Raw genomic sequence first — 19,041 nt, forward strand, 5'->3', positions numbered from 1 at the left:
TCATAATATTTATATAATAGAAATTATCTTGATCTGATACATTACTTGTATAATTGCACAGTGATTATTTGAGGATATTCTATGCTATTTAAAATACATTTAGAAGTAGTATATAATTTCACACCGCTTAATTTCATGCCAACAGTGTAACATGTCACACTGCTTGAAATTTCATGCCAATATCCCATGTGAATGTTTATAAAGGTTTATTCAAAATCAATAAAGTTCAACAAAATTAATATCAATAAACAGGGGCTAAACTGTGAAAAAGTAGTAAATAATGTCTCATCTTATTCTTGAGAAAACTAGACTATGTTTTGTACTATGAGCACTGTTTCGGTTACACCAAAAAAAGCTATTGACAACTGAACAGACTGAAATATGCAAATAGACCCAAAGTAAGCTTTTACATGATTTTTATTCCAGTATTTCTGTCAGATTATTCTTTTTTCTTTCCATCTGAATTTTCTGTTTTTAAAGACTTTCGTGAAGATACCCATAAATAAACAAAAGTTTTAACCTGGGGCCAAGCAACATGGCACCTATTTATGTGTTAGTTATTCGCCTAGGTCCAGAAAAATCCACCATTGTTTGACAAGTCAAGTAACTTTTTAAGAAAATGGATATGGAAAATCAATCGTTCATACCCTCTGAATAAAGGGTGAGAAGTATTACCTCAGGTATCGACAACATTGTCTTGCTTCCTTTGAATGTGCCGTTCCTTTGAATGTGCCGTAATCGTTGTCGGGATAATTCCGGTTCCCGTGGCTATGCCGAAGCGATAAAATTCTGTATTATAAATTTTAAGGTCAGAAAAGTAGTTTGTTGAGGGTTGTTTTTGGCGTTTTTGGATATGGCGTTATTCCCCTGTCAAATGTCGAGAGCGCATTATTGTAGCGCGAAAGTACATTAATATAATGCACGCGGGATATGATGTGTCGAGCGCGAATCTCTCTGCTCGCGCGCGGAATATGATGTGCCGAGCGCGAATCTCTCTGCGCACGCGCGGAATATAATGTGCCGAGCGCGAATCTCTCTGCTCGCGCGCGGAATATGATGTGCCGAGCGCGAATCTCTCTGCGCACGCGCGGAATATAATGTGCCGAGTGCAATCTCTCTGCTCACGCGCGGGAACTGGACGTGCGCACTCAGATACACTTCTCTTGTAAGAATTCTCTCTCTGGGCTGAGTGGGCTCGCTCAGAGAATATGCCTGCACTTAAAACGTGTTCAGTGCAATCGCGAATCTCTCCTCTTCCCCAGCTAACAATTTTAGGTTATAAGAACGTTTTCATAACGTTCCCATTAAGTTATAAAAACGTTATTTCTAAATGTTCTAGGGAATTTCAAAACGTCCAGTTTTTTAGACGTTGTATTAATGTTATTTCTTGGTTATAAGAACGTTCAATTCTCCCGTTATATAAACGTTGGTTGTATTAATGTTATTCCTTGTTATAATAACGTTAGAACGTTCAATTCTCCCTTTATATAAACGTTGTATTAACGTTCTTGCTTGGTTATAAGAACGTTATTGAAACGTTCAATTCTCCCATTATATAAAAGTTCTCTTAATGTTTTTCTAAGATAATGAAAAACGTTTCTGGCAAAAATTATGGCTACCTTGTTATGTTTTTTTTATATAACAAGGTAGCCTATATAATAGGCCTATATGAAGAACCTAAAACAAGAACTTTCAGATTTTAAAATTAAGAAAAAAAAGAAAAGAAAAAAAGAATCATGTCTATAATATATATGTAATGTAGTCCACTGAAGTCGAGTTGAATTGAACCGAAGTATAGTTTATTCCAATAAACCTATTTGGGTTGAAGTGACAATATGAAATTAACATGAACATAAACTTGGACTAAACATAGAATCACCAACAATGGTACAGGGAACAAAGCTAGACAAGAGACAATGGGAACACAAGGATAAGGATTATGACCAAAAAGAACCAATTACCATTGGCTATCTGTATCTATAAATATAGCCGACAATTATAGATAATCACGACACGAAGGCGCCGGCGCGTGAACTGGAGCGCGTCTCATAAATTAAGCGAAACTCAGCGTATAAGGAGCCTACTTCACAGACCTGAAAAATATATCTATATTGAAATGTCTACTTGTAAACAGAACAATTCAAAACGAAAGAAAACAGACTGCTCTCTGCTTATGAAATGAAATGTGCATTTCTCTTTGGCGCATTCAGCCTACTGCGAAGATCGCGAGTCAGCATCGTCAACTTCATCTTGTTATGAGGTTGCAGGATAGACGAACCCAAAAGCAGACTGAATGCACTACACACAATTTATTGAGGACAAAACAGAAAACAAAAACCCACGAGGGGGCAAAACAGGACTGGAGCAGAGTACAACTAAACTAAGACACGATGACAAACAAGATACTGACTTGACAAGCAAACTCACAATAAATGAACAGGTTTTCAGGTCAAATACTCACAGGGATATACACGCAAAGTTAGACAATGTACCGACACAGGACAACAAACACAGGGGGATTAAATAGGGAGACACTAATGACAAAGACAGGTGAAGCTGACTAGACAAGGACAGGTGAAACAGACTAGACAATAATGACGAGACGAGGATAACAAGGGGGCGGGGTAACATAACGAGACAACACAAGCACATGGCTCAAAACACAAGACCATGTGCTTGCACACAAAACATGGGTCTGTCATGATCCTGCCTCAAGACTAGAGAAATGAAATGACAAGAGGGCAGAATCATGACAGAACCCCCACCTTAAGGAGCGGCTACCAGACGCTCCAAAAGAGGACATCAAACACGAGACATGACAGAATGGGAAACAGACACAAACCAACAAAACATGACAAATAAAAGCAACGGCATACAAGAATATACAATAATGGGGTTGGGATGCATCAATAAAAATAACAAACAAGGGAGGGAGGGGGGGCGGGGGAACAAGAAAGTTCATAGGTGGTTGACCAGGGAGGGTGGGAGGACTGGGGGTCTTGGGTTTACGGGTCGAGGGTATAGGGCGAGGAATCCGGGCAGGTTTGGATCGGGACACATGAGGAGTCTTGGAGGAAACAGTCCGGGGTTGATTAGGGACAGGAGGAACAGTGGACGACGGAGAGAGAATCACGACAGGGGAAGCTGAGGGTGGCGAGACAAGACTTCTGACTGGGGAAACAGTGGGAAAAGGAACAGGACACATAACAGGGGACGTAGCAGACGGCTGTGGAGCGGGAACTGAACTCACCGAATCAGACTCGGCACACATGAAAACAGACTCGGATGAAGCGCTCAAATCTGACTCGGAAGAAGCGCTGTCTGCAGCGGGCTCTGTGACTGCAGCGGGCTCTGTGACTGCAGCGGGCTCTGTGACTGCAGCGGGCGAAGAACGGGAGGCTCCCCTCTTCCTCCTCTTTCTCCTAGGTCGAGAAGCTGAGACCATCGCCGGAGCTGAGACGGGTTGGGGAAGCTCAGCGGAAACCACCGCAGGTACAGCAGGCTCTGTGGAGGAGGACTCTGACGCCGACTCCCACGACAGCCGTCTTCCTCGTTTTCCACGAAGACTAACGGGTGTGGATGAGACCTCGGGAGAAGTGGAGTGGGCCTGCTCCCCTTGAGAAACGACAGCCAGGACCCGATCCTCCGGAATCAAGGGCAGCTTGGCTGGTGGCGACAACACGGAGGGACCCTGCGGCTCCTTTCGACTCAGTGCACCATGTCCCGGAACGGGTGGTGAACCAGCCTCTCTCGTTCAGCCAGAGGTGGGGGAACCTTGAGGCCAGCGATGAAGTAGCGATTTAGGAGTATGTCAGGTAAGAAAAAACTCCTTTTTTCTGCGACTTGAGCGTACTCCTTCAACAGCAGATCACCCTGAGGGGGAATTGGGAGCTTGCCCCCCCTCGAGTCGGACATGGTCTTGTGCCACCAATCTTCAAGAGGATCCAACTGCTGATCTCCAGGGGAAGAGAAACAGTCTGCTGAGTTCTGCGTTGGTCGGTACATTCTGTTATGAGGTTGCAGGATAGACGAACCCAAAAGCAGACTGAATGCACTACACACAATTTATTGAGGACAAAACAGAAAACAAAAACCCACGAGGGGGCAAAACAGGACTGGAGCAGAGTACAACTAAACTAAGACACGATGACAAACAAGATACTGACTTGACAAGCAAACTCACAATAAATGAACAGGTTTTCAGGTCAAATACTCACAGGGATATACACGCAAAGTTAGACAATGTACCGACACAGGACAGCAAACACAGGGGGATTAAATAGCAAGACACTAATGACAAAGACAGGTGAAGCTGACTAGACAAGGACAGGTGAAACAGACTAGACAATAATGACGAGACGAGGATAACAAGGGGGCGGGGTAACATAACGAGACAACACAAGCACATGGCTCAAAACACAAGACCATGTGCTTGCACACAAAACATGGGTCTGTCATGATCCTGCCTCAAGACTAGAGAAATGAAATGACAAGAGGGCAGAATCATGACACATCTTTATTAATAAACAATTAAAACGTCTCCTTGCTATATTTGACATATTCATAATCATTGCTTTTGCCGGTTCGTTGTGTCAGCTTTTAGGTGCTTTATCAGCAGTGCCGCCGCCACCCTTACATGTTACATGAAAGCGTCACCACCGCATCAAAAACATGATTGCGTGATGAAAACATGAAAAATACCACCTAAACATAGCCTAACTGTTTAGAAAGAAAACACAGAACGAATAGCCTAATGTGCATACGTTGATCTCCCGAATAGGCTTCTTCATGCCATCTTCACCCATTAGCTGCTTTTCCACTGGCCAGCGCGAGCACAGTGGCCGAAATCATGCCTCACGGCACTCCTGTAAAAATTAAATCGCTATACAAATATATCAGACGCTGCCATTTAGTCTTTATTTACAAACTTGGTCACCACACGCGGCTATTGACTATTGATATTGACATATCACATAAGAAAGACAGAGGTCGAATCCACAGGAGATAAATGAAAGTGGTAGTGAAAGAGGCACTCTCACTAACCAAGTCGAGGCGGGCCGTCAGAACATCGTTCTCAACATGGGTACAGCCTCAGGCCTGATGTAAGAAGCGCCTGGGGGAGTTGTAGAAGAGAGGAAAGGGCTAAGATAAAATGACGCCCTCAGGGGAGGTGATCCATCCCCGACGCTGTGTGCGTTTGTGGTGGATCACCTCCCTCAGATCCCTCTTCTTGCGGGAGTCTTCTGCGACCTACTCCTCCACAGAGGGGGTGCATGAGAGGGGACGCTGGCTCTCTGGCCCTGTCTACAGTCCTCGGACTGTGATGGGCCAGGCCCTCCCGCCTGTTTGGGCGTGGACACGGATCTTGGCGGGATATATGGTCCTAAATGCAGTTGAGTGCACCTTCACCTCTCTACTTGATCCAGTACACAGCCAGGTCCAATCACTGGTGACTGCTGTTATTTGCACTTCATTTTTATCTTATTTTATTTTTATTTTCTTGGACGCTGACGTGGTGCATAATTCGTAATAATGGAGTCTCATGGATGGATTGTAGGAATTGTCATCTGGATTCTAAGTATTAATTTAATTTGTGCACTAAGCTCCGAAAACGCTGCTGGCGGGGTTGTTCGGTACAGCCGTGAGTTGTTACTCCAGTACAGTAAACACGTGGAGACATCATCTTATCATCGCATACCAAGCTATCTGCAACCTCCACAAGACAAGTCTAAATCAAAAAGGAACCGGAGACGAGGAAAGAGAGGTGGGATTCGCCAGAGACTAAGAAGAATGAGAAGTAAATTACCCCTTCCCACAACCTTACTAATAAATGCCTAGTCCCTGAGGTGTAAAATGGACGAATTAACAGCAAACCTACGGTACTTTCATGAAAGGGGACTGGGAGATGAGAGTTGATCTCGGGAGGCAACTCAAGTTTCCAGAGGAAATTGCCATGACCAGCCTCCGACCAGAGATCGTGCTCTGGTCCCAGGCAACAAGACAGGTGGCCCTAATAGAGCTGACGGTACCCTGGGAGGAAAGGATTGAGGAGGCACACGAACGCAAGCTAGGGAAGTATCAGTCCCTCATCTTTGAGAGCCAGCAGAGGGGTTGGAGAGCCTGGAATCTACCGGTGGAGGTGGGTTGCAGGGGGTTCCCAGGACAGTCACTCTGGAGAGCCTTGGGGACGCTTGGGGATAGAGGGGCAACCCGCAAGAACCTAGTGAACAAGATAGCAAAGCAGGCAGAGACAGCATCCAGATGGCTGTGGTTGAAGAGGAGCGAGCGGTGGCTAAACCAGGCTGGCAGAGAGGGCGGGGGTCAGAGCGGAGTGGTATAGTCCTGAATGACCGAGGGAGCAGTTCCAGGATGCTGGCTCTGCTGTCAAGGCCCATGGAGGTGTCGTGGGCTAGTTGACGAAACACCGGTGAAGTGGGGTGCCCAGTGAAGTCAACAGGTCTGAACCATGCAGCTCTGCCCTCAGTTGAAGACGTCTGAAGGAAGCGACTTCTATGCTAGCCACCCACATAAGGAGCAGGACGTAACTCCAGCCAAGTGCGGCGGCTGCGATATACCCTATCGTTTAAAGACACACGAATGGTTGTGTGTTAGGAATCACAGAAACGTGGCTAAATGAGAGTACCCCGTCAAGAGAGGTTAAACCAACTGGCTTCACGGTGTACCGAACGGATCGTGACATGGATATCACGGCTAAGACACGTGGCGGTGGAGTTTGCTTTCTCGTTAAAGACAACTGGTGCAGACAAGTGGTGGTAAGAGAATCTCTCTGTACTCCTGATATCGAACTACTGAGTGTATCACTCAGACCATTCTATCTTCCTCGGGAGTTCCCACAGCTGTTTTTTACTGTCGTCTACATACATCCGCTGGCAAACTCAGCTAAAGTCTCGGATGTGTTATATCAACTTTCACAAAGACTTGATACTCTGTCTCCTCATGCTCCCAAATTTATTTTAGGAGATTTTAATAACTGTTCTTTAAAAAACTGTTTGAGAACTTATTATCAGTATGTGAATTGTCGCACCAGGAAAAATAAGACACTGGACAAGTGTTATGGCAACGTTAAAGATGCCTTTTCTGCCTCGACGCTACCTCCTTTGGGCAAATTCGATCACGACGTTGTTAATCTTCAACCAAAGTATCAAAGACTTCTTAAAAGAGAAAAGCCTCAGATTAAGACTGTAAGGATTTGGAATGAAGAGAGTATTATGTGCCTTCAAGCATGTTTTGATTGTACTTTGTGGGACATATTTGAATCCCCTGATCTGGACACTCACACAGATGTGGTATCTGATTACATAAATTTTTGTGTGGAGTCAGTATTACCCACGAAAACGTATCAACTATTTCCAAATAATAAACCATGGGTATCAAAGAAACTTAAACAACTGCGAAATAAGAAGAAAGTAACATATTATAATAATGATGTTTTAGCTAAAAGGGATATTCAAAGACAAATTAAAAGACAAATTAAGGTAGATAAGACACTATATAAACAAAAAATTGAGGCTAAAATGTCACAAGGAAATTTAAAACAGGCATGGCAAGGTGTTAGGACGATGATTAGTGTACCACATAAAAGTCAAGGAAAATATAATACCAATATGATGATCACAGATAGCAAAAGCGGGGATCTGGAGCTAGCGAATAGGTCAAATAATTTTTTTTCACGTTTTGAAGGAAATAGTGAGAATACTATCAGGGATGAGGAAAATTTATTTACATCAACTAATAATTTTATCATCAAAGAGGCGGATGTAAAGGAAATGTTCCAGAGCTGCAATATATATAAGAGTCCCGGGCCTGACAGCATCTGTGGACGAGTATTAAAAAACTGTGCTGAGCAATTATCCACGATTTTTACTTCACTATTCCAAAGATCTTTAGACCGATGCACAGTACCAACTATCTGGAAAGCTTCAACTATTATACCCTTTCCTAAAAACAATAGACCAGTAGAGCTCAGTGATTATCGACCAATTGCACTGACCTCTTTGGTGTTTAAAAGCTTTGAAAGGCTTGTTAAAATGTATGTACTGTAGTGTCAAAAACCCAGCATCTATTAGACCCTTTACAATTCGCCTATCAGTCAAATAAGGGAGTAGATGATGCGATTTTAACATTGTTGCATATTGTATTTTCACACCTTGAAGATTCCAAAAACCACGTGAGCAGGCCCGGATTGGCTAATCGGGAGAACCGGGAGAATTCCCGTTGGGCCGGTCTGTTTTATTGGCCAAGGGCCGGTGTTGTCATGGCACTGGGTTGAATGCTTTATATAGGCTCCAGTCACAGCTTTCTGAGTGTATAATGAACGTTGTGAAATAATTGCCTTATATTAACTCTAATTTGGTGCTGCAATGATTTGCATATCGCGACGATAACCGACCTAATAATCTGAGCTGCTTCAGTATTCAAACACCGCTCGTCGGCAATGGCAAAATGTTTGAGATGACCGATCAAAGCAAGCGGGATTTATGTTCACAGAAGCCCAACACGACGCTTCACGAGATAAGATGCAAGTGGCTAAACTAAACAGCTGTTTTAATTGCGGAAGAAGTTTTAAACGACCGAAAGAAATAATCAGTTTGTGAAGACTGTATCAATAAAAACTCAGCTTCGGGAAGGGGAGATTTACAGGTAACCTAAGATAAAGAGACTGAGAGAAGAAGAATGAGAGAAGATGGAGATGAGAGCAGGTAGCCTAGATGAATAGCCTTGCAGGCTACTGTACCCAGAATGAGAATAACTTTATTACAATGGATTCCTATTTAACACAGACATACATTTGTTCTTTGCCAATGATGATCATCAGTGTAAAATTAAGCTCAATTTAACAACACAATCCCCTATATATATAGGCTAATATATTGCCATTGTTATTGTATAAATATAGATATTTGTATACCTCGAATGTGTTTATATTTCCCCATATCAGCACTGGGACTTTTCACTGTTTGTATTACTTCACTTGTCTGGGTGGGCCAGCCCGTTCTCATCCTTTGGCGTCATACATGTGACGCTTGTACATTTCGTTGAAATCTTACGCACATGGCATCCTTTAGCATCAATATTAGACGCAGATCCCAAGGCGTCATACAGGTGACGCGCGTGTAAATCCAACGCACATGGCATTGTTTAGCGTGAATATGAGACGCAGATCCCAAGGCGTCATAACCGTAACCCGACCCCAGACCTTTAAACCTACCCATAACAGTGCGTGTTATATTGACGCTAAAGGATGCCATGTGCGTAAGATTTCGACGAAATGTCATATGGCGTCACCTATATGACGCCAAAGGATGAGAATGCGTTGGGTGGGCATATGCCCCCGAACCCCCAGCAAGATCACTTTTTGGACCTCTGTATTTATAAAACCCTGTATACGGCTATTGCACTGAATAGAAATTTATATATATTTTTAAATACAATGAATAACAAGGCTGTACAGAACACTGCACTATTGCAGACTTATAGCTATACTGAGGTTTCAATTACATTATTTTAATATAGTCAGACGGGAACTAAAGTGGGCCGGTCTAAGGCATGAAACTCCAGGGCTGAAAATTAGTCCCACTCCGGCCCTGCACGTGAGAATCCTATTTGCGGATTTTTCGTCGGCTTTCAACACTAAATTGCCAACTGTGTTGGTTGAGAGATTAACCACAGAGTTTAACCTGGATGGGGGACTGATTATGTGGTTGCGGGATTTTTTAAGGAACAGAGTACAGAGAGTGAGTGTGGGTGGATCAATGTCGGAGAAACAAATTACTAATGTCGGATCCCCACAAGGCTGTGTCCTCTCACCCCTATTGTTTATATTGTACACAAATCACTGTATAAGCGCACACTCAGGCAGATTTTTTTTATCAAATTTGCAGATGATACTGCACTAGTCAGTCTTCTAAAGGGGGACGAGGACAGTCATGGACCTGTTTTAAATGAATTTATCTCTTGGTGTCACATTTCAAATCTTAAGTTAAATATTTTAAAAACAAAGGAGATGTGCATTGATTTTAGGAAGGAGTCTTCAGTGAATGTAACCACTATCAAAGGAGAGCCAATACAAAGTGTTGAGGAGTACAAATATCTTGGGGTCATCTTTGATCATAAACTGAGGTGGGATAAATGGACAGAGGCTGTGAGCAAAAAAGGACAGCAAAGACTTTACTTCCTTAGGAAGATGTTGTCATTTAATATAATTCGTTTATTGAAAGCGTTTTTACATTTTGTATCAACTGTTGGTTTGGAAATGCCACAGTGAAACAAAAGAGTTCAATTAGGAAAGTTTTAAGCACAGCGAGCAAACTAATTGGTATCCCCGTGAGAGGTTTGGAACAAATTTTTTATCATAACAGATGCCTCAGTAAAGCAACAAAAATCACAGCAGACAGTAGGCACCCTCTGTTTGATAGATTTGAGAGATTACCTTCTGGGCGAAGGTACAGGATACCAGCGATTTTCAAAAATACTGGGAAAAATTCCTTCCTGCCACAGGCAGTTAAATTGTTGAACAAATGTAATGCAGCTGTGTACTCAGTGATGATTCTGTGAAACTTATTATTACTTGTTTTCTTTTCTTTTCTTTTTTCTTTTTCTTTTTTTTATTATGTAATGTGTATGGCCGGTGCTGTATGTGAACGTGAAACGCAAGCAACAAAATTTCCCTAAGGGGATAATAAAGTATTCAATACTCAATACTCATTGGAACTCTCTGAATTTTCCATCCACCGCCTCCACGGAGGTGCCAAGATGCTCAGAGGGCGAGACCGGCGAATCGAGGAGAAAGCCTTTCTCTTTATACCCGATATCAGCCAGGTTCAATCACAGATGTGTCTCCGTGGCAACCATCGCTGCCATCCACCGTTCCACCGTTTCCATCCGCCGAGTCGTCTGAGAGGATTATTGCCCTCTCAAGGCCATTGGCGAGCTCCATCTGGGAACCCCATGATGCAAGTCGCTGCTCTGCCTCAGCACGAGCGGGACCTGAACCAGACGAGGTCCAGACAACTGCTCAGTGCTCTAGTAATATCAATGGTATGACCCATTTAAATTTAAAATCAGAATATGAGCATAGCTCACTTAAATTCACTAAGATATTGAAACGTTAGCGATACTGATTTAAAACAGCGCTTCAGATCTGTCTGTTATTGGCTGAAGCGCAGGGCTCCACCGCAGTAGTGGAAAGTGTCTGTCAAATGTCAGCTCGCCCTGTTGCTCCGTCTGCACCTTTGCCAAAGTACTTTGTACTTTTGGTGAAAAATAAATGTAGAGAAGTCGAATATTTTATTTTTATTCAACTCAAGTAAAAGTACCACAATTTAATTATACTCAAGAAAGTAGAAAAAATAAATAATCTACTCAAGTACTGTTATGAAAGTATTTGTAACTAGTTCTACTAGAAAAACTCGGGAAAATAAATACCGTAACAATTATACATTTATTAACAGACCAGCAAGCAATATTATTATTACTGGGTTGCAACCAGGACGTTCCCTTTCAGTCGAGAACGTCAGACGTAGTCGACGTCGACTGAATGGGGATCTATTGAAAACGCCACTAGTGCTGCCCCTTTCCAGTGCCTAGACAGAAGCCTCCTGATCCCCCCCGTGATTTAAGGCGGAGAAGGGACAGGACTCTAGGCCAGGGAAGTCACTGCTGTTCCTACAGGACCACTGGGAAAGCGTTCCTTGTACATGGAAGGAATGGACGCTGCGGAAGCCACACCCTGCCCACAAGGGGGGTAAGATGTGGAGAATACACATATGGACTGGGCGAATTGACGGGCAGTACAACATATGGAATGTCACTGGGGACTGGGAGGTTCCAGCCTATAACAGGCGGAAGCTACTAACCAGTCAGTGACGGCAGAAAGCTCTGCCAAGGGAAGACACAGGCTCGCCGTAGAGAGCCGTATCGTGGAAGAATACACATATGGGATCACCGTGGGGCCTAGCACAAGTTCCTAGCACAAGCCTAGCACAAGTTTCACAATGCATACGAGTGGTAGGCCTGGCTTCGGACGCTCCGCCGCGTCCGTTGCCGGAGGGTGTGGAGGAACTCAACAGGGTTCGGTTTAAGAGGGAACTCTACTGGAGCAAGAATTGTGCGCGTATCCAGTCCATCTGAGGGGAATGGTGCAGCAGGCCAACACTTCGAACCGGGCTCACGGTAAAACTGGCTTCATGAGAAGGGAGCCCACGGGAAGCAGCGGTTCGACTATAGGTGTCGCCCAGCCCCTAACTCTAGAATATCTGTCAGCGAAGCACGCCTAGGCGGAAGCACACACTCACTTCAGAGGAGCTCACCTGGGCCAACCTCGCTTTCCCTTTCTGCTGATTTCCTTATCAGACTTGAGCTGGTCTGTGGTCTTAAGGCTTAGGAAACAGCCTTCCCTTTCTGCTGATTTCCTTATCAGACTTGAGCTGGTCTGTGGTCCTAAGGCTTACGTTCTGTGTACGTATAACCGCAATGAAGCGGACGGACAGAGAAGCCAGGGCTGGGTCTGCCTCCTCAGGGGCAGCACTTGCAGGTTCACTACCTGGTCCCTCCTTTAGGGAGAGGTAGGAACCTTGGGCAAATATCCAGGCCGAGGTCTCAGCTCGTGAGAGTTAACAAGCCCGAATTCCAGGCACAACTCGTTGACCGAAAGCGAACAAGTCCCTACCTTTTAGTAGAGACCATGCGAGCAGGAGAAATGTTTCTTTAACAACTGAATTTTTATCTTACTGCCTGCAGTGGCTCAGGGGTGGTCTCTGCACTGCAGTAGCACCAGAGATAAGGCCCAAGAGGATAAAGAGGGGCTCAAGGAGATTAATTTCCCTTGCTCCCTCAGGAACCTGACGATCAGGACGTGCTTCCCATGCTACTGCATCATGATGTGCATAAAAAAAATAGAGGCAACATAATTTTGAGGGTGGAGGACACAACCCTCACTCCAACCCATCTTGCAGGAAAGAGAGCACTGAAAGGACATTCAGGATCTCCTCACGGAGAGAAGACTGACTCAACGAATAGGTTCCACTTCTCTTTGGCGTAAGCAAAACCTCCTCTTAGGGGGTGCTCTCGCAGAAGTGATGGTGACTACCACATAATCCTGCGGTAGCTACCTGAACCTCCACGTCCAACTTTAGGACCGGCCTGAAATCCTCCAGGGGTCTGAACGCAGGTGCCATCATGCCCCGTCCCTGAGAATGTATTCAGGGGAAAGTCAGAAAGGGCTGTCTTGGAGCATATCTGCTCAACACCTAATGTGATGATTATCACTGAACTTGAGTGGGCGCCAAACGATAATGAATCGCATAGCCGAGTATGATGGTCTCAGTCTGGTCCGGACCGGTTGGGAAGCTCTTTCCGCTTCTACGAACCAGGCCCAGGCCCAGAAGACCACAGACGTAGCGAGGTGGGCCCCGCGGGGGCTGCGGGGGCCCCTGCAGAACCGGAGGCAGCGGCAGGGGCTGCCCTCGCCGACAAGCAGGCGGAGGAACTGCCACCGGTGGCGGGGTGCAGGCAACAGTGGACCGCCGGGGCACGATGTGTCGGATGGAGGGTTCCACTCGAGCCCGACAGCCTTGGCCACCCAATTCAGCATAGCTGACAGTTCTGGATCCGGCTCAGGCAACGTTACACTCCCAGAGGGAGATAACGCAGTCAGGTCATCATCTCCAGAGGCCAGCTCACCCTCCGATGCTGCAATCGACGTCCTGTCCTCTGGGGGAGCCCCGGGTGAAACGGCCGCCCTACCCATTACAGATAGACCAGCATGCTCCACGGGGGACTCCAGCAGCTGCGGTGGAAGGGAGGAGTGAGGAGCCTAAAAGGGAATGGTTACCGGGCAAGACATCCAACACTATCCTCCTATCACCTACCCAACGTGGCACCCGAAGGCGGGGCATGGTAATGGGGACTCGCGCTTCGCGGACAAAGGCGAATCTTGACCTCAACACCGCGACAGTCATATTCCCGCAATGGGAACATGAACTGTCCACAAAAGCTGCTTCAGCGTGCTGTAAGCCCAAACACGTGATGCTATAATTGTGACCGTTTCAGAGAGAGACAGGGAACGAATGCTTTTCTTTTTTTTTTTTTTACACGCAAACGCACTCGTGTTGCTCTTTTAGGAAATGGGGCTGTCACCAGTGTCACTAGAAGTGATTTATTTTTAAGTGAGCGGATATTTAAAAGTGTTAACTTAACAGTCTTACTTTTTGTCCCCACAGCGATCTTAGTTTGGCGTGTGATAGGCACCAGATTAGATGGGTTTGCTGTATGGCTTTTGAAGGCCTTAGATTTTCTATCATGTAATTGAACAGCAATAGAGAAAGATACAGGCACACTGGGTTCCGGCTGACACACTTCCCACATTTTCAAAAGTGTGTTAAACAGCTTAGAAGCAGATCTCCTAGAAGTGGTAAATGCCTCACTTCTCTCTGGGAGTTTTCCAAACTCCCTGAAAACTGCAGTTGTCAAGCCCCTCCTGAAAAAGAGCAATCTGGATAAGACCATCTTAAGCAATTATAGACCGATCTCAAATCTTCCTTTCATAGGCAAGATCATTGAAAAAGTTGTCTTCAATCAGCTGAACAAATTCCTAAGCTTGAACGGATACTTTGACAATTTTCAATCTGGTTTCCGATCGCATCACAGCACAGAGACAGATCTCATAAAGATAATAAACGATATTTGCTTAAATACTGATACAGGCAAATTATCAGTACTGGTACTACTCGACCTCAGTGCTGCATTTGACACTGTCGATCACGACATACTTCTTGACAGGCTGGAAAACTGGGTGGGGCTTTCTGGGATAGTCCTAAAATGGTTCAGGTCATACTAAGAAGGGAGAGGTTATTATGTGAGTATAGGAGACCATAAGTCTGAGTGGACATCCATGACATGCGGAGTCCCTCAAGGCTCAATTCTTGCACCACTCCTATTCAACCTGTACATGCTCCCAATGAGCCAAATAATGAGAAAGAACCGAATCTCTTACCACAGCTATGCAGACGACACACAGCTCTACTTAGCCCTATCGCCTAACGACTACAGCCCCATTGACTCCCTGTGCCAATGCATTGATGAAGTAAACGGTTGGATGTGCCAAAAATTTCTTCAGTTAAACAAAGACAAAACTGAAGTCATTGTGTTTGGAAACAAAGATGAAGTTCTCAAGGTGAATGCATACCTTGACGCTTGGGGTCTAACAACTAAAAATCAAGTCAGGAATCTTGGTGTGTCTCTAGAGTCAGACCTTAGTTTCAGTAGTCATGTCAAAGCAATAACTAAATCAGCATACTATCATTTGAAAAATATTGCAAGAATTAGATGCTCTGTTTCCAGTCAAGACTTAGAGAAACTTGTGCATGCTTTTATCTCCAGCGGGGTGGATTATTGTAATGGACTCCTCACTGGCCTTCCTAAAAAGACCATAAGACAGTTGCAGCTTATACAGAACGCTGCTGCCAGGATTCTGAGCAGAACCAGAAAATTTGAACATATCACACCAGTCCTCAGGTCTTTACACTGGCTCCCAGTTACATTTAGGATTGATTTTAAAGTATTATTACTGGTATATAAATCATTCAATGGGCTAGGACCTCAATATATTGCAGATATGCTCACTGAATATAAACCCAACAGATCACTCAGATCATTAGGATCACATCAGTTAGAAATACCAAGGGTTCACTCTAAGCAAGGAGAGTCTGCTTTTAGCTACTATGCCAGCCGAAGCTGGAACCAGCTTCCAGAAGAGATCAGATGTGCTCCTACAGTAGTCACATTCAAAGCCAGACTCAAAACACATCTGTTTAGCTATGCATTTACTGAATGAGCACTGTGCCAATGTTCGTCCGACGGTTTTTACTGTACTGTACTTTATTTTATTTTTTATTCTAAACTGTTTTAATTATTTCCTCCTATGTAAAGCACCTTGAATTACCATTGTGTATGAAATGTGCTATATAAATAAACTTGCCTTGCCTACAAGTATTAGAACACGATTGGATACAGTAGATGAGAAGGTAATAAGTGATGATAAGTTATGATATATTGTAATACTTTTAGCAAGGTGAAATTTTGTGATATATTAAATATAAAACCCTGCTGCGTTAATTGCATGAAATGTTTTAGACGTGTTAAACTGAAGGGGAAAAAAGTATCGCAAAATTAGCATGTTAATTTTGAGAGACCTACAGCTGTAAATGTTTTTGTCTCCAGCATTCTAACTCATATGACAGGTTTGTTTTAGCTCTGTATGTTAATGCTTACAATTTTTTTCTGTTTTTATAACAAGCTCTATGACCTCATAAATGAACAGGAGTGATGTCAAACCTCATAGCTGTCCATTTGTGGTTGTAATAGGTGCAGATTTCAGACCACATTTCTGTGGTGTTCACTGTTCATGTGTTACGAACTGCTCCGAGACTTGGAGGTGAAGATCCAAATGCAGCTTTATTATAGAAGAGTCGTACAGGTAGGGTCAAGAGTCATCAGACAGGACAATGGAGAATGCACAGAGAGAATCCGAGAAACAGGCAGAGGTCAGGGCAGGCAGCAATAATCAGAGTCCAAGAACAATCCAAAGTCGAAAACAGCAAAACAAACACGGGAAAACGCTCGGAAATGCAGACGCACAGTACAACAAGACTTCGTGGTGAGTGAATGAATGAACATGGTATAAATAGACTGAGACTAGCAGGATGACAAGACACAGGTGAATACAATCAGTGACAATGAGGTACAGGTGAATGTGATCAGTGATGATGAGTCCAGGCAGTGAGTATGGGAAATGTAGTTTGTGAGGAAGTGATCATAGTCTATTGTGGAGCGCCCTCTGGTGGCTCTCGAGGGCACTCCAGCTGGTGATCATTACATCATGTTACTGCATCCAAGATTCCAAAGATGTGTTTTATTTCTAAACAAGTTGTAATTGTTTAATAAAATAATAAATAAATGTATTCATTAAAAATTGGAAACTCAATCAGAATACCTTGTATCATTATGCCATCACACCCAAGTTTTCACAGAAAAAATAATATTTTGTTGGGAAAAAAATCTGACAGTATTATGAAAAAATCAGTAAATAAGAGGAAAATACAGTTGGCATTTCAACAGACATTGAACAAGTTAACCCACTGGACTTTTATTTGTGTGAGGCCAATGATGTTGTTTGGATTTAGTACTGGAATGTTGACATCTGTGAATCACTTTCATAATAAAATTTGATTTATTTTTTTATTTTACAAAATTAGATTTTGCTTTAGATTATAATCCCATTTTATATACAATTATCTTATGTTATGTTATTATCTTATAATGATTATTGTGTATTTATAAATATACATATTTTAATATATAATTGTATATTTTAAAACGAGATTAAAATTATTGTGATACTGAATTATTGTTGGTCCTTGGTCAACAGGGTACTTTCGTGAGAATGCAGCCATGGCTACCTAGGACTGACTTTTAGTATCTCCCATTTAAACTGTTACATTTAAATTTTTGTATTTTATGACTGGTTTACACACTCAGAACTGTTACATTACACAAATGAATTAATTTCATTGCTAAATGCTTGGAATATTTACATAGTAGGTGGGTTTAATGTAGTATAATCAAACCTCATGTTTTATGGGATGTCCCTTTTTTCTGTTCATATAAATTAGAGTTTAAATCAGTAAAGGAAGGCAAAAAGCTGAACACTGTACTATAGCTTCAAAGAGTCTTTTGATGAGTGAACAACAGGGGCAGGCTACATATGAGGATATAATCAATTCTGGAAAATGTTTGACAGGAGCATCATGGAGGAAAACAGTCAAGAAATCCAGTATTGCTTTCCAAACAACAGTTTGTCATGTTTCAAAGAAGTCAAACATGAAGCGGAATATGCCATTTTGTATACATTCATTTCATTATTATGCGTGTTCACTGTGTTTCTGAACCTGCTGGTGATCATCTCCATCTCTCACTTCAAGAAACTTCACACTCCAACCAACCTGCTCATTCTCTCTCTGGCTGTGGCCGACCTGATTGTGGGACTTATTGTTATACCTTTAATGGGCATCACATTCATAGAATCATGCTGGTACTTTGGAGAGACGTTTTGTTCTTTATTTTTATTTATTGCTTTTATGGTTGTTTCAGCTTCTCTTGGTAATTTAGTCTTTATATCTGTAGATCGTTACATTGCTGTGAGTGACCCTTTGAGATACACAGTACGGGTCACAATTGATAAAGTTGTTTGTTGCATTATTATAAACTGGCTATGTTCAAGCATATATTCTGTCATTATCTTATATAATACTATGTTTTACCCAGACACACATAACAGATGTTACGGAGACTGTTCAGTTTATTTTAAATTTGAACATGTTGTCGCAGACCTCATAGTCACTTTTGTTGCCCCTTCTTCTGTAATCATGTCTATATATGTGAAAATCTTCTGTGTTGCAAAACATCAGGCCAAGGTTGTAAATTCTGTTGCAGGGGCCAGCAGGTCACAAAGAAAGGCTGCAAAAACTTTGGGTATTGTTGTAATGGTTTACTTTATGTGTTGGATACCATACTATATAGTCACTCTTATTGATGGAAATGAGTCATCGGTTGAATTTAATGTAACATGCTGGATTCTGTACATGAATTCTTGTATGAATCCACTTATCTATGCACTGTTTTATAAATGGTTTAGAATATCAGCCAAACACATCGTGACTCTAAAAATATTGAAACCATCATCAGAATATTTCGATATAAGTTTTTAAAGACTTTATAAGAGTTTTCTTTGGAGAGTCACTGATCTGATATATTCCTTTTTGTTTTCTTGTATTTTTTTCATTACTTTGTATTTGAGGATAAGTTATGTTGTACATCAGCAGGTGTAAGTTATAAAGTCCCTGATGAAGGTTGGTTAATACATAACATTCATAGAACTACTGCAAACACAAGTTGTTTCTTTTTACATCAAGATTTTAAATGAAAATGTATTGATGTGTATGAAGGAAAATGTCTATGGTTTGA

The 19,041-nt window shown here is 42.8% G+C and overlaps 1 protein-coding gene across 1 annotated transcript; it reads left to right on the forward strand.

Moving 5' to 3' along the window:
• Positions 1 to 17,807: 17,807 nt before the first annotated feature.
• LOC130078942 (trace amine-associated receptor 13c-like) lies at positions 17,808 to 18,785 on the forward strand. Its single transcript, XM_056244571.1, has one exon. The coding sequence runs from the start codon at positions 17,808 to 17,810 to the stop codon at positions 18,783 to 18,785; it is 978 nt and encodes a 325-aa protein (XP_056100546.1).
• The last annotated feature ends 256 nt before the right edge of the window (positions 18,786 to 19,041 follow it).

Source organism: Rhinichthys klamathensis, unplaced genomic scaffold (genome assembly GCF_029890125.1).
Source record: "Rhinichthys klamathensis goyatoka isolate OS25496 unplaced genomic scaffold, OSU_Roscu_1.1 h1tg000027l_1, whole genome shotgun sequence".
NCBI classification, from domain to species: domain Eukaryota; kingdom Metazoa; phylum Chordata; class Actinopteri; order Cypriniformes; family Leuciscidae; genus Rhinichthys; species Rhinichthys klamathensis.